The sequence below is a fragment of the Mus pahari genome, chromosome 8, assembly GCF_900095145.1.
Source record: "Mus pahari chromosome 8, PAHARI_EIJ_v1.1, whole genome shotgun sequence".
In the NCBI taxonomy this organism is placed as follows: domain Eukaryota; kingdom Metazoa; phylum Chordata; class Mammalia; order Rodentia; family Muridae; genus Mus; species Mus pahari.
In genome coordinates, this window is record NC_034597.1 from 4,168,472 (window position 1) to 4,185,093 (window position 16,622).

The 16,622-nt window shown below is 44.4% G+C and overlaps 1 protein-coding gene across 2 annotated transcripts in view; it reads left to right on the plus strand.

Moving 5' to 3' along the window:
• Positions 1 to 16,622, plus strand: part of Ptprg (protein tyrosine phosphatase receptor type G) — a 677,472-nt gene that overhangs the window by 525,732 nt on the left and 135,118 nt on the right. For both annotated transcript variants that reach the window (XM_021204227.2, XM_021204228.2), the window contains exon 6: positions 3,015 to 3,081. In XM_021204227.2, the coding sequence (XP_021059886.1) occupies positions 3,015 to 3,081 (67 nt within the window). The remainder of the gene's footprint in view (positions 1 to 3,014; positions 3,082 to 16,622) is intronic.

Consider the following 16,622-nt stretch of genomic DNA (forward strand, 5'->3'; position numbering starts at 1 on the left):
TGTCAGTCACATTGTTATTCCTGGATTCTATGCATTAGTTAGTGACTCCTGGTGGGATGAGCTCAGCATCTCTCCATGAGTGCTCAACAGAGGCCATGTGGCTTCCAGTGGCCTTGCTCACCTTTTGCTAGTTGGCAAACTAGAAGGACACCAGCTGGGATTGTCCATGTTCATTCTCTCCTCCCTTCCAGCCTGCGATGGGCCAGTGTGGGCTCCTCTTATGGTGGCCTTAAGGTCCCAGTGCCTCATGAGCATCTGCCTTTGTCACATTCACCAGATTCCCCTCATCCCAAACAATGAGATAGACATTTTGTTTCAAAAGTAGGGAAAAGTGATCAATATTCTTGATGAGGAATCCAAACTCCAACTCTAGAGGTGAGTGTGGCAAGGAGGGTGGGGATTAGATCGCTTCACCATCTCCTCACCGACTTCAGGAGTTGGAGTAATTTGACTCCCATAAACATTTCTATTCCCCTGAATCAAAGAAACCACCTCTCTGTTACCCTCTTGTTGCATACAAAAATGTGTGCGATAACTGACTTAGGAAACATGTCTTTTGGCTTACAGTTTGTGTTTTCCAGTCCCTGATTGATTGCCCCCCCCCCTACTCTGGACCTGAGGTGGGCATTACATGGTGGGGTGAAGAGTGGTACCAAGCTCTAACATCATCGCCCAGCAAGCTAAGTAGGATCCCACCAGGGCATGTCCCCAGTGACTGAGAACCTCCCAGCCAGGCCCTAAGCCACCTCCTGTATGTGACACCGCCTTGAAGACAGATGAGCAGAGGGCACTCGTCCAAATCTTCCTTCTACCTGTAGCCCGTGGCATGGATTTCTCTGTGGGCTTTTGAAATGTGACCACGTTTACTGAGAGTCTTTCAGTCCTGCATTGTGATGGGGGGAGGGGTTAATTTGAGATCAATTACTTGTAATTCATCTGTACATGTAATTGTAATTCGTCTGTAGTGTTTATAGTAATTGGATGTATGGATGATGGAAATGCAATATTTCTTCAAGTATACTTTTGATTTGGTGTATCCTGTGAATATTTGCCCTATGTTGGCTTTTTATGAATGTTTTACACTTTAATCTCTACCTAGCCCTGGTCTGGGCTCCCTGTCAGATGACTTGGAGGCTCAGTATGCCAACTTCCAGAATTCTACCTGTGTGATCTAAGACTCTGAGTCCCAGTTCATGGCCCTTCCCTCCTCTCCAGTTTTCCTTCCTTCCTTCCTTCCTTGCTTCCTTCCTTCCTTCCTTCCTTCCTTCCTTCCTTCCTTCCTTCCTTCCTTCCTTCCTTCCTTTTTTCTTTTGTAGTNCTTCCTTCCTTCCTTCCTTCCTTCCTTCCTTCCTTCCTTCCTTCCTTCCTTCCTTCCTTCCTTTTTTCTTTTGTAGTATTTACAGTACAGTGTCAACTTCCACATTATGTTCTTCTTCTGTTCTTAGTCTGTAAACAGAAGACTGCATAATAGTTCCTGTATGGTGAAGATACACACACACGCACACACACACACACACACACACACACACACACACACACACACACTTGGGACTCCAAACATGGGAATATTGTCATTTTCCCCAGGAAGCTCTTGAAAAATGCTTCTTCAACTCACCCCTGCACACTGACCTCTGACACCGGGTAGTTCTTTGTTATGGGGCACAGCTGTGAGCATCGTGAGATGTTTAACAGCACTCCTGTTTTGTTCTATACTCACTAGGTGTCTGGGGTTCTGTGGAATTGCCCTCCCCCCACTCTAGTAGTGACAACCAGAAATATATGATCATATGTTCCCGTAGGAGGGCAGAGGTGCCTCTGTTTAGAGCCTCTACTGTGCCCTAGAGATGCTGGAGCAGGGAAGGGAAAGAAATGTGTGAAGTGTAGATTATTCTCCATGAGAGCAAGTCAGGAATGACTTGTCAACAGGGGCGGGGACATCTGCTGAAGCTGGAAGTAGCCTGTATCCTTTGTAGTTCCTAGAAGTTCTGCATAGGGCTGGCTCCAGAGTCCTCTGAGTTAACTTGAAACAGCAAATTGGGTATTGCTGCACATTGAAAGGTTCATCGATATCTCAACTTCATTATGTTGGAAGTGGATTAATAGGAATTGCAGCCCCTGAAGGGGAAAAATGCAGGAACTTTGCTAACCACAGATAATGGATTTTGAAATGCTCTTTATTTTTAGGGGAGGAAAAGGACATGCATAGACATAGAAAGAACATATCACGACCCCTCCTGTACCTATCACCCAAGAGCCCAAATGATTGGGCCATAGTCAGTACCATGTCGCCCCATTCTCCAGCTGGTACCCACTCCTGGACTATTTTAAAGCACACTCTAGACATTGTTATACTTCATTTGTAAATAATTATAACTATAGCATGCTTGGGAAAATTTAATCTAAAGTAATATCTAAATAGTATCTAAAAAGTTGCAGAAATGAGCCAGTTGGATTGGTTTGGGGAAATCTCAACTCCAGAAGAAAGGCGAAGGTAGAGACACAATTTCCCCTAAGCTGCCCTTTCTCTGTCATCCTGCTTTGAGTGGCTCTTACAAATGTGCATAAAGAGTGTGCATTTTCCCGGGGAACTGGGGTCTTTACAGAGGAGAATGAGCTGGCAGGGAACTGGTACATTTTCTAAGAAGAAAGGAAAACCACAATCAACAGAAGGTGCTGAAGTACTCAGCCAATGATGGATTGTTCTCTGACGAATTTCAATGACTTGCCAGCCTATCAGAACTGCTTTTAATAAAACGGAGCACAGCTTTTTAAGATTGCACTGTGGAGGTGGCGTTTCCTCTCCTGTTATAATGTATTCTGAGAAGTTTCTTTGTTGTGATTTAGACTTCCTCCCTTGATTTTATTGTGTCATAAATCTCTGGCGTTTGGAATGTGTGAGACCTCACCGGCTTGCTAGACACATCCCGTTCCCCCTTCTCTCTAGAAGATTAAACTGAGGCAGTAGAGGCTGATGCCAGGACAGATTTAACCAATCCTGTTTCCTTTACATGTAGGTCAGTCCGAGGGACAATTCTGCACTGGATCCTATTATCCACGGGCTGAAGGGCGTTGTACATCACGGTGAGTAAGCTCCATCGTCTTCCTTTAGCTAGGGTGTGAAGGGCTTGGATCTGTACCTGAAGGACTCAGGTTATCTGGAAGAGGACCGAGGGTGATACCATTCCTTGCCCTCAGATGCTGAAGGGCTTTAGAGCCATTGTCTGATGGATAAAGAGCATCCGCATATAGAACCTGCAAATGGGCCTGGGTTAACAGAGAGCCATTTGTTTCCCCGCAGGTGTTACTGCGAATGCACATGTTGTAAATCAAAATGCTCTAAAATATACGATTCTTAGGTGTTGAATCTGCCATTCGTCTCATTTTTCTCCTAAAATTATTCCTTTTCCAAGTGCTATGTCACTTGTAAATATTTTTGATTTGACTCTCAGATTTAAGGGGAAAATGTAAGTAGCCAGGACAAGCCATTAAACTTCACAGTCTGTGAGCCAGCATCATGTAGCTGCTGACATGGAAGGGCGAGGCTGATGTTCTGTGTGGCAGACATCATATCCTCAGGCATAAACCTGGGAGAGAAAGTAAGATGAATGGTTCTGTCTCTTCCAACTGGTTTTATTGGCAGAAGTTCCCTGCAACTTTATTATCAGCCAATGCATCATTACCTGGGGCACCAGGATGCTCTCGTCTCAGAAGCACCCTTGTTGCAGGAAGGTGTTGGGTCTGGATCTCAGGTAATGATTTGTAAAGTTTTAATAATCTAATTAGAATTCCAATGACATTGACAAAAATAGCATTGGTAACCATGATAAATCTCCCTCTGTTCCTGCAACTGTGATAAAATGTCTTCACACCTTTTGCAAGGATTGTCTTCTGACATGAGCCAATTCTGTAGAGCTTAACAAATACATCTTCCAGGGAAACTAAACTTGTTATCAGAGTTCGATTAAGTTGGATTGAGCATTAATTGTTCTGTTCAGTCGTGCGGCAGGTAACAAGAGTAAACGTAGTGGAAACAGAATGCTGAGGAGATGGCTCAGTCAGTAAAGTGCTCACCTCACCAGCATGAGGCCTGAGTTCAGATCTCCAGCACAAACAGAAAAGCAACCCCACTCAGGCTCAAATCCAAGAATCAAACTCAGAGCCTTGCTGTTAGAAATACTCTAGCACTGAGCTGCCTCCCCAGAGCTACACAGTCTGTGAGGACCCTTGCCTCGTGACCCGATTACCTTCCCCAAACCCCACCTAATGCCATTGTTTTGGACCCGAGTCATTCAGAAAGGGGTGCGAACAATTCCACACAGGAGCACTGTCTGACGTAAGGAGGGGTGTGGTGGTGCCAGCTTCCTCCCCTGCTCTGTGACAGGAAGGAGAGTTGCACACAATGTTTGCCCCCAAGAAGAACTTGTGTATTTCTTCAGTAAAACCAAGATGTGTGCCTGATTACAGGCAGCCCTGGCTTTGGCCATAGAGAGAGATGGTCCCAGCCAGCTCTTATGGGGAGGGAATGGAAGGGAGGCATTGCCCTTTTCTTCTGAAGTCTCTGCTGTTTCCTCTGTTGGCACCTTCTCTTCCCCCTTGCATGTACCCCAGGGGTGTTTCCACAGATAAGCCGAGTAGTCTGAGTTCAGATCTCGCCTGTCGAAGGACCCATCCCTAAGCACTACAATCACTCCTGACATCATCCAGGTTTCTGGAATACCTTTGCTGTTTATCTGCTCATGCAATACCTCCCCAAGCTTCAATAAATGCAGAAGGATGACACACTACACCTGGCAACAGTAGCTGCTCAATAAATCACACCTAAATGTCTAAGTCAGATCCAAGTACATGCGTACAAGGGAAAATATCAACATATAAAAATAGAAAAAAAGGGGAGGGAGGGACTAAAAACCTCTGAGTCTTGTGACTAAGAGAGAATGTAAGCGGCAGGCAGGATCAGAACAGACATCTTAAAGAGTTGAAAAGACTTTGTTGAAGCTAACTATACTTTTCCTTGAAGGTCCTATGAGTGATTTTTGTGATCTGCTGATTTGAAGGAGCATAAATAATTATGCCATTCACAGATTATCTGGCTAGGGAACGATGTTGCAGATGTGTGAAGTGGAAAAAAACTCTCTGTGGATTTCTGAGGAGGCTTTTCCTTCCTGACCTCTGCAGGTCATATCTTAGAACGTTAATTTCTTATTAACTGGCTATTCTGCTGTTAGAGAGAGGACTCATCTGTGGTCCTTCCACAGAGATTCGATGAGTTATCTGGTGCTGGCTCCACTTCACACTCTGTGCTTGGTCACTAGGTGCTCTGCCAATCAGATGCCAAGGTGGAATTCTAGTGAAAGAGAGGTTTCCCCTAGGGAAGAATGGCCTGGGAAGAGTGAAGAGTGTTCACTCTGAGAGAAAGGAGAAAAGCATGAAGCTGGAAGAGGCCCTGAAAAGTGTTGACCAGGACATTAAAGAACTCCAGAGCCAAGCCTGCCCTGTACAGAGCCTGCGTAGGATGGTCAGGGACCTGTGGGATTCCCTGCTGTGTGCTCACTGTGGTGGGGTAGTCCATGAAGACACAGAGAGAATCTGGAATGTGTGACCTCACCTCAGCTTGTCTCTGGAAAGAGTGTCCCAAGGGCCACTCTCACAGATAACTTAGGCCTCCTCTGCTTCTGTTTGGAGTTGTCCACCTGATCCCCACCCTCCACCCCTGACCCCTGCAGTGGATTCTCTAGTCATGCACCCTTTCTTCTAAAATGTCCAGTGAATCTTACGAGTGGTGTCTTTCATTCTTCCTGTAGTGATCGACACCACTGAGCTAGGTGCAGTGTGTGGAGCTGCCCGTGGAGTCTGTACGCTGGGAGGAACCCATGGTTAAGTAGGCCATGGCTCGAAGAGTAGCCAGTTCCACTTAGACTTGGGAATGTGGAGATGTCAAGACAGAGTTCTGAGAGAGACGTGCTCCAGGCTGGGAGCAGGCTTAGATTCAGCGCAGTGACCTTAGATGGACAGGCGATATGGTTCCTTGGGGACTCTGAGCACGGTGACATTTTTCTCCATTGTTACAGAGATAAACACTAGAAGCACATAAGCCACACAAAGCACTGTTTCTTATGCCTACCTTTGTGATGTCAAAATACAGTGTGCATATAACAGCTGTATAGAAATGTTGGCATGTAATTCATTTTATAAAACTGCTGAATGATGAGAAACATGCATTTAGTTTCATGCTAAAAGTATGTATTTTTTTCCTACTTGTTCTTTATTTGCCCTTAAAGAACCAGCCCGAGCAGAGAGGAAACCTGCTGATGCCAGTCGCCTGGTTGTTGAGCCTTGTCCGTTTGCCCCTCTTTTCCAAACTCTCCAACCCACCATCATTTTTGTTCTTCCCAATTCTGATGAGCACACATTCAGATTGCTGAAGCACACTTCTAATAAAGTCCCCAAATGAGGCTTTGGAGAGCTTCTCATGTCACAGATGTCTGGAAAGGGATGAGATGCAAACGTGTCTCGCGGGAGAGCTTCAGCTGACCTGTCAAGCAGTAGAGTGACAGTAGTGTGACAGACGTTGTTGGGAGAGACACAGCACTCACGTACGCTCACCCCGGAATGGGAGTCTGTGACAGACAGTTGTGCCAGTGTGCAATTTGGTGGGTCCGTGAGTTTGTATTGGAGTTACCAGCAGGAGTGTAAGTGAGGGCTTCCTTACAATGAGCAGGGATAACAAGCTTAAGTATAAAGTTCTGACCAATGCAGCTACATCATCAGAAAGCCAGCTCCAGCATGGCGGATGACTGAAGGCTGTGACCCTGGAGCTCACTCTGCTCCTTACAGACAGCTCCCAGGGTTTGGCTTCTCAGTGTCTCCAGCCACAGCAGGTAGTACTCCCTTTCATACTGCTAATAGTTGCCCTCGTGAATCTACTGTGTCTTCTCCCAGATGTGTAACCTCTGCTTACCTGCCATTTACACCCCCCGAAGGCTCCCTCCCTCCAAAGGGGTGTCATAGTTCAGAGGAACCTGCCATGCAGCACCTGTAAATCTCCTGGCACATCTGCATTAAACTCCTCCCTCTTCTCCTCTTGCACTGAGATGCATCTTCTACCCAATCTGTGGACAGAATCCTGGGCTGGCTAGAGTTGTTCTCAGCCCCTAACAAAGAGTGAAGTAAGCAAGGAATATTGTGTAAGTTGGCTGCTTCCAGCCAGCTTTGCCATGGTGGCAGGAGCAGGTGCCAGCCTATCTATTCTTTACACACCACAGCTGACTCAAATGATGCTTCTTCAATAAAGAGAGAACTCTAGACTTATCTCAGAGGGCCTCTGAGTCCTTCTGAAAACAACGTCTGTCACACTACTGTCACACTGTTGCTTGACAGGTCAGCTGAAGCTCGCCTGTGAGACACGTTTGCATCTCATCCCTTTCCTAACATCCATGACATGAGAAGCTCTCCAAAGCCTCATTTGGGGACTTCATTAGACGTATGCTTCAGCACTTAGGCTTTATCTCACAAGGTTATGATCCCATAGCTGGACTGGTTGAGAAAGCCCCCTCAGAAAGCCACGTTGCACAAGTAGTCTGCAACCTCATGCTAAAGTGTGTACACAAAGTCACTTAAAATCCTTGTAAACAGGGGTTCTGTTTTTAATAGCTACCGATTAAAAATACCGAATGTTCACCAGTGGGAGTACAGGTACCAGCCATGATATATCAGACTGTAGCCTATTATATGCAGCAGTTTAAAAAAATGGCAACCTACAACCTACTTGAAAGAACACATACTTTGTGGTTCTATTTATGTTAAGTGCAACAACAAGCCAAATCAGTCCATGGTGCTACAAGGAGGTGACCGTGAGGCTCAGGGTTTCCTGGCTGTAAAGTGCTGTTTTAACCTATTTATCTGGGTATGTTTAATAGCTTAGAAGTGAGAAATGATGTTATCACACACAGCGTTCATACCTGAGAATCACTGATTGAGTTTACAAGAGCAAATTACCAAAACCCCACACAACGTGTGGAGTCAGTTTATGATTTTGTGTTGGGACATATTCACACCTATGATTGAACACACCTCACAGAGGGTGATGCCATAGTATACTACAGTTTCATCTGGGTGTCCCTGCTGATTTGTACATTCTCTGAGAAGTAAAGACTAGCTCAAGTGTTCCATAAACTAATTTCATCAATAGATCCCATCTACCAAGCTTTATGCAACAAGGAAATCCTATCAGCATGCATAGATAGTTTAAACTTATTAAAATTGCCAAAAGTATTGAATATTGGCTATGGTGCAAATACCAAGGACTGTGTATGTGCTGTGAGATAAGTTAGCACAGCCACTCTGGAGGAACACTGAATACAATCTAACAAAGAGAACTCAGGCATATGGCTGGCAAGAGAAGAGTACAGGAGTGTCTACGACATTGCTTCTTCCCGTTACTCCAATGCAGAACAGCCTCCCAGCCCATCCCATAGCAGGTTAGGTGAAGACAGCTCAGCATAATCATACAGTAAAGCATGGGTAAAGGACTGGACCACCAAGCAACATGTTGTATTTGAGAGCCAGAAAGTTGAGAAGTTGAGAAAGATTAGAGCAAGGTTTTACAAGATTGTGATGGTAAGCCTGAAAGAAAAGCATTATTATTGTTTGCTTATTTCAAAGTGGAAGTTATGCTCACTTCTTGGGTAGAAGGCGATAGTGATGATGTCCCGAGAGTGACTGGAGGTGCCACACCAGCACTGTTTTAGGGTGATTGGCACTTTGGCCTTGTGCACCATTGTGTTGCATTCTGCAGTCAAAGCATATGATGATTAGAACTCAAAAGTAGAGCTTCAGACTCTCTTGTACCAGAGACCTCACAGCAAGCCAAGAGGGGGCGGCAGCTCTCTTCTCAACCCTCTTTCCTGTAATGACCCCTGACGGACCGTTTCTTCTATATGTGAATTGGTTCAAGACCATGAAAGAACTGAGTCTGCCTCGGGGTCTTATCTTTAAAGAGCTAACTTTAGATGCACTATCTGCTCTGCTCTTAGGGTTTAGGAAAAGGGGGGGGGGGAAGCAACAAAGTGGGGCAGGTACCAGTCTCAAAACAAAAAGCTCCTGCTTCTGTGTTGCTGCATGCTCATTCCACAACCGGGAAAGGTCACACTAGCCCAGTAGGCATCATGGAGTCTTCTTGACATCCAACTGCTTGATCCACGTGACACAAGCAAGTGCTGCAGGCACTGCAAGGAAGCTGATCCAGGGCCACGCCTTGAGAAGTGGTCCAACTTTAAGGTCCTGTTTCTCCCTGGCTGTTGCCACTCCTGTGTGTGCGTGCGTGTGTGTGTGTGTGTGTGTGTGTGTATGTGTGTGTGTGTGTGTGCGTGTGTGTGTGTGTGTGTGTCTACCTGCAGGTCTCAGTCTTGACAGAGTCCTACCAAATAGGTTTTGTTGAAGGAGCAAGTTAAAAAGTATTTCAATGGACTGTAGTCTGCAGCTATTGCTCCCTCACTGATAGGACTATGTATGGCTCATCTCTTAAAGAGAAAACAAAAAGAAAAACTATCTCGGGCCACATGGATAAATGTTCAGAAAATATCTGCATGAATTCTGGAAGCACAGCACAAATTCTAGGAAATAAGACTTTGTTGGGTGGGGGTGGGGGCGGGGAACTAAGAAGGACAGAAATAGTTACCCATGTCATTATGTACCAGCAAAACATCAGAGATGAGCTGGAGCAGTCTGAGGTATCTTGCCTGTTTTTTACCCATGAGCTTTAAGCATCTTTGAGTCCATTCTTCCATTCTTCCTTTCACCTTCAGAGTGTCTGGGAGACACAAGTCCAGACAGTGAGATCAAAGGAGTAAGCTGACCCTTGCATGTGCAAACATTTTCTTTATACACATGCCATCCTTGCTCCTACAGAGACTGGTATTTTGCTTGCCTGCAAAGTTGCTTCATGATGTCCAAACATAAAAGTGTGTTTTCTTACTTTCCACTTGGAATTTGATTCTAGGAGCCCAACTGACATGGCTTCTGGCTCTTCAGCTTGGAAGCTGTGTAATCCTATGCAAGGAGCCAGGTCTCTCACCAGTATTTCCATTTGAAAAAACTGAGCTTCTTTTGCCTTGAGTAAATGTGTTGAGGCTTGGAAGAAATGGAAGTGGTGCGCTCTGTGCCCAGAACACTCTAGATTAGGGCTCAAGGGACCAAAAATCTGTTTGCTCTCTGGTCCTTCTCAGAAAAAGTTTGCCAGCCTTGCCTTAGTGGTAGCTGGTGTTTTGTTTGTTTAATTCGTAGCACTACCCCTATGCAGTGTGTGTGTGTGTGTGTGTGTGTGTTTGTGTGTGTGTGTGTGTGTTGTGTGTGTGTCCCTGTGTGTGTTTGTGTGTGTTTGTGTGTATGTGCATGTCTCTCTGTGTATAGCCCTGTGTGTGTCTGTGTGTGTGTGTGAGTGTGTGTGTGACCAGATAATATAAGTACTTAGTTGGGTCATTTTCTCACTATGTAACAGGCTAAGCTTTGGTTTGGGGCTTGCCCCAATCCTCCAGTACTCTAAATGTGTTTCAAGAGTTGCTCAAATGATTTTCCCTCTTCTGAGTGAGGAACCCTGTGCTGGGCTGTCTGTGGCTCACTGATAATTCTGAACATTTACAGCTCACTGGTGATTTTGAGCATCGTAACACGAGACAAAATTTCCCGTTTGAAGTTTATGTTTCCAGCACTTAATTACATGGAACTTTCCTGAAGTGTGCTATAAATGTGCGGCAGCCAGTTCCTGGCTAATTGGCTCCTGTCTTTTTATGGATCCAGGAAGGACTGATGCTTATCTAAATGCCTTTGATCTCAACATCTTCTAGAAACAGACAGGCTTAAGCTGTTTCCAGTTTCCTAGATTTGGGTTTATCAAAACCTCCACCATAGATGTGAGCCATTTCCGTTTCTTTTCTTAGTTAAGTCCAGGAAGTAGGATGTGGTGTGAGTGCTGTTTTATCACTGAATGGCATTGTTAACAATAGTGTTAGGTCATAAAAAGGGCCTCAGAAGTTCTCATCCCACCACCCTTCTCTGTGGATGTTTTATCATTTGAACAGGACTACAGGAGTTTAGGGAAACATGCTTAACCTTGTGAAATATGAAGAACAAAGGGTTTAAGAAAACCCACCAGTGATCCACTGGCTTCCCTTGGATGACTTTATACCGTTTTTTTCTGCTGTGCATATGTCACCTTAAGAGAGGAGAAGTACTGTCACCTCTGGGCCAAGAACACAGGATTTGGCTTTGAATATTATTCCTCCCTTTGAGCAGATGTACAAATTACTTGCTCTCCCAGAGCTGTTTTCTCTAATGCATGGTGGGAGTGAGGCCTTTGGTTTATCATAAAGATACATTGTGTTACAGCACACAGTGTGCCCCCCCCCACACACACACACAGGTGATCTGGGATCACTCCTGCACCATCGCCCCCTGTTGATTTGCACATTGGGGCTGTGGACAGCTGGTGACTATGCATTTGCAACTACCTGGCTTTTGAAGTATGATGCTTGACCTTGCTAGGGCATACAAAACTTAAAGGAAATGAAGTCAGGCATAGTGATGATGCCTGTGGTCCCAGCACTCAATGGGCCTGGAAGATCATAAGGATAAGGGAAGTCTGAGCTTAAAAAAAAAAAAAAAATAGGGAAGAAAATAAAGGAAACAATGATGAAATTGATAATTAAGATGGTTTGCGGTTACCAGCACTGTTTTGATTAGAGTGAAGGTGGAAAAAGGAAAAAGAAGGTACATCTTAGCTATCCGACCTGCTTGGACTGAGCCCTGCCTTAGTGCTCTCCACATGTAGCATTGTGTCATCACTACAGTAGCCCAAAGATATTTCAATGCTGTTATAGAGAGGAAAGCTGAGGCTTCCTAGGGATTAGCAGAGCTGTCCCAGTTCCTGGAGCAGAGCGCCTGAGTGAGGCCAGTTGTACTGGATTCTCAGGGGCTTTTCCCTTCTTTCCTGACTTTCACTTATTCTTCATTCTCTCTCTTTTCTTTTCTTTGACAGGCTCTCACTTTGTAGTCCCAGCTGGCCTTAGACTCACAGAGATCTGCCCATCTCTGTTGCTGGAGTGCTTCGATTAAAGTTATATGTCACTCTGCCCAGTCTGAGATGCCTTTCGTCCCACACTAACACCTTTCTTGTTTATTGTCAAAAACACTTAATTCTTGTGTACCTCGGTCCCCTTTTATGAGTTAGCTCTTTGACCTGGTGAAAAGAAAGCCCCAGGGATGTATCATCATGTCAGCTGTGGTCCCCGGGGCCTTACAGGTAGAGACAAGCCCCAGAGCAGCTCCGGATAGTTCCAGGTGTTGTCATTATGTAGCTCCTGGAATTTCAGTGCCACATCCATTTTTCTAATTGCGATCTTCATATAATTTGTCTTTGAAAAGATTAATGTCAACGTGTTTTATTTGAACATCAACTTTAGATAAAAATGGAGTGTTTGGTCAACTGAAGCCATTAACGTAGCCAAGGAGGATGAGTGACTTTGCATTAGGTTGTGGGACAATGTCATTCTCTGGGCCTCTCTGCGTGTTTGCATATGGCGATCTGGATTCTTCATCCTGTAAGCTTGTCTCACTTAGGCGGCACAACCACACTAGCTTTTTATCCCATTAGTGAGGTTTCTAGAATTTCTCTAGGAAGACAGAAATAAGTGATGTTGCCTTTCTTGCTTCTGTTGAGTATCTCACTCTTCTCTATGGCGAGCGTTTATGCCACCTTGCTTCGTAAATCCCACAGTTCTTAATGACATCACTGCTATCTTCTATATGTTGACTATTTAGCATATTTTCTAAAGAGACTTCTTTGTCCCTATGTAACCAAAGCATTGCAAATATTAAGTTATTAACACACTGAAAAATGCAATCAATCAGATGATTATCATCTAATGTTTTAATGATCACATTTTTAATCCAATTATGCATGTTTGAATCTTTCAAATTTTCTTTAATTAAAAATTGCCTCTTGGCACTGCTATCAGAAAGAAGAAATTGAACAGAATGAGCCAGATATAATTTAGTGTTGAGAGGAAGCTGCAGGGATAACTGCGCAGGGTTGAACTTAATGGCTGACCATGACTTTAAGACCCTCATACAAAATTTCCTAATTGATAAGTAAAGTTTAATCATCTTCAAATATACTTCATTTGCATTCAAATAAGGTATTCCTTTTTCCAAACAAACCTCCCCTAGCTGATTATTCATATTGTCGTTCAAAATGCTTAAAAAATGAAAGACAGAGTTGGGCGAAATGTAGACTACTTAATACAGTGTGTATTTAATATAAAAGTCATGCATTATTCATTTCTGCAATTTGAATAACTTTGAATTTGGCATCCCTGTACCTCATCTTTTTCTTTGATGAACAATTAATTATTAAAATATAATATTGTCTGCATACAGCACCCGGGATCCTAGAGAGTGGAGCAGGAGGCTAGGCCCCTCTCAGTCCTTTCGTCTAGTGTAGCCCAGCGCCTGCTTGTTGTGGCAATGCCGTGAATCGGGGGAGAACTATAGTTTCTCTATGCGCTTCTCAACTGGTCGTGGCTGGAACAGAAGGGCCTCGGATTTAAGTTACTTATTAGGCTACAAGTTGGGGGAAGGATCTACTTTTGAGATCGGTATGGAACACAGCCTCAAGAAACTTGTCACAAGACAGACTATTTTCATTATTTCTGGGCATTCTCAGTGACAAGCACTTTCAGTGTCAAGTAACTAGTTAATAAGCAGTATTAACTAGCTCCTGCTCAGACTCCAGTATCAGGCACTCTTACCATCGCGTCTCAGAGGAGCACGGTAGCTTGCCTGGAGAAGCTGAGTTGTGATTCTAGCCTACATGGCTAGGCTGTGGCAAAGCTCTCTTCCTTCTAGTATCTCCATTACTAAGATCTTCACGAAGAGCTACATTGTAAGCTGGGTCACACCTTCTTTCATCGTCCCCATGCCTGTCTCATGAGTGGGTTCAGTCAGTTCAGCACCTGTGGCTGAAGCAGATGCTGTGGCTGAAGCAGATGGGACAGCATTGGAAGTTCTGCCATGTTAGGTGTCTCCGTTTCTAACTCAGGGCGTTGAGCAGAAGACTATGTATGTTCAAGACTATCCTGTGTTACCCAGCAAAACCATGCCTCAAAAAAAAAAAAGAGAATGCTAGTATGGATTATTAACATATATCATGTCTTCCTGACCCTCTTGCAAGTCTGGCTATGACTTAGAATGAAATTTGTGTCACATTGTATGGGAGCCCCTTCCAGAACTTGGGTTAAGGTAGAGGTAGGCAAACGTTGGACAGAAAACCCATTCCTTTCCACTGCCAATTTGGGCACAGCTCCTGAGTTTTGATACTGCATCTCTGATTATGCAAAATGTTATTCTCTGAATATGAAATCCTTCCTTCTCATTAATGCAGATATATTTTGAAGGGTATATGCAGTTATTATTACATTTAAAATGTCCTTAATATGATTGTAGGTTGTGATTCTGTTACATGAGTTTGAACATGATCTCTTTGATGTCATCTATTGCCCTACAAAACCTAAAATATTTACTCTCTGGTAATAGGCAAATATTTAGGTAAGTATTTTAGCTTTATAGAGAATACTTGATACCCCTGCTTAAAAACACAGCAAAAGCCAGCCTAGGACTGTCCTGTGCTTGCCCTCAGCGTGTGAAATGAAGGTTTACAGTGGCTCAGGCACTGTGTTTAGTCCCTTCTTCCAAGTCACTTTTAGTAGTCACAGCAACTCTAAAGGGTATAAGATCTCCCTGATGACCATTTTACAGATTATAGACACAGCCCAAAGATGATAAGGCTTTTGCCTAAAGTTGCACAGCTTTTCAATATCATTTCATTCCAACGCCCGGGTTAGAGACTTGGCACAGACAGCGTGTGCCCTGAAGGCACTAGTACTAGTATTCAAGTTGAAAAAGGAAAAGTAAGGTATAGGTCCTGAATTTCATTTCCAAATACTAGGGAGAGATTGCAGTTGATTCTCTGCTTGCCTCAAGCTTTTGATCCCAGAAATGTTCTGCAATGTTAACAGACTGGACTAAGTCAGAGGTTCTGCAACTGACCTTTGATCTTTATGTCATCTCTGGACATAATGGCTATGGTTTTTGGTGTTAGAGTTGCTGAAAGAAGTGGTATTCTCCCTCCTGAAGCTCCTGCCTAGGCTCCTGAAGGCCTGTCTCAAGCCTTCTAGGTTGGTAGAGAGGTGGTGACAGAGAAATGGAATCTAGCCCCTAGCTATGTCTGCCAACTCTGTCCCAGAACTGTTCACACATCCTAGACTTTCGAGGTCAGCCCCGCCACAGCAAGGCTCACACTTGGAGCTCTCATGGGACTGTACTGGAACTCATCGATGCTTGGATCTTGCTCCAGCTGAACCAGCGTTCTCTTTCAGGGCGTCACTGCACCCTGTTTGTAGGCCAGGTTGCTGCTTCATCTTTTCATGTTTGTTAGAACAATCACCTCTTCCTGGAGTCTGGGGCAATGTCAGCTGGCAGGGGTTACCTTGTTTCTCCCTGAGGTTATACACACAGCCTGCTCACCTATAAACCTGACATGGATCGTTCCCTTAGAGAAAAACCACAGAGTTTCTGATTTTCATTTTGGAGCCCCTGATCCCAGCACAGGCCACTGAGTGTGATGCCAACTTCATCTGCTGCTCAAGGGAGACAGGAAAGTGGCAGCTCTGTTGCCTGTGATGCCAAGCCCTGAAGACACCCTCTGGGTATTCTGGCTTTGTGTTGGCTTCTGTGTGGCCAGGGAAACACAGAGGCTGCAAGCAAAGGCCAAAGCACACTGTGATAGGTGTTCTGTGATTTGACTCCCTGGTAACTTGGTAAATTGAAGCCCAGACTTGCCGGGGGTGGAGAGGCAAGCCCTTTAGTTTCCACTTTCATTCAACTGGGATCAGTGGATGTGAGCTGTTGGTTGCAAAACCTATGATTTAAAGGCTTTTGCATTTTTTTCCTTTAAAAATTTAATCTAAAACTTCTAGGAGCATGGGCTTCTGTTGTAGCACCTCTGTAGTAGACCACTGTACGCCGTCTTCTTATAACCATGGGTTGTAGTTAGCTTCTCCATGCCTTGACTTTTATATGGGCCAAGCATGTTAAAGTCACTTCTAGGTTGTGGGGAGAACTCTGTCAGGGAAGTAAGTGCTTACTGTACAAGCATGAGAGACTAAAAATGATCCCCAGAACCCTTGCTAAAAAACAAAATATCAGGTGTGAGAGAATGTATTTGTTATCAAATTCTCTGGTGGCCAAGGCAGGCCTCCATGCTAGGCTTCACTGGGTAGCCTGCCTAACTGTGAGTTCCAGGCCAGGAAGAGGCCCTGTTTCATAAAACAAGATGAATGTTGCCTAATGAGTGACGTCAAGGCTGACATCAGGCCTCTACATGCAAACATTCACAGGCATCCACAGAAACATAAACACATGTACACATATAAATATTAAAAAGGGCATACTTTGTTCACACGTACACACACAAATATAAAAAAAGGCAGACTGCGAGGAAATTATAATGACTTGTTTCTTAACTCCCTGGTTCGACATTCTAGACTCTGGGAATTGGGACCATAGTGGAA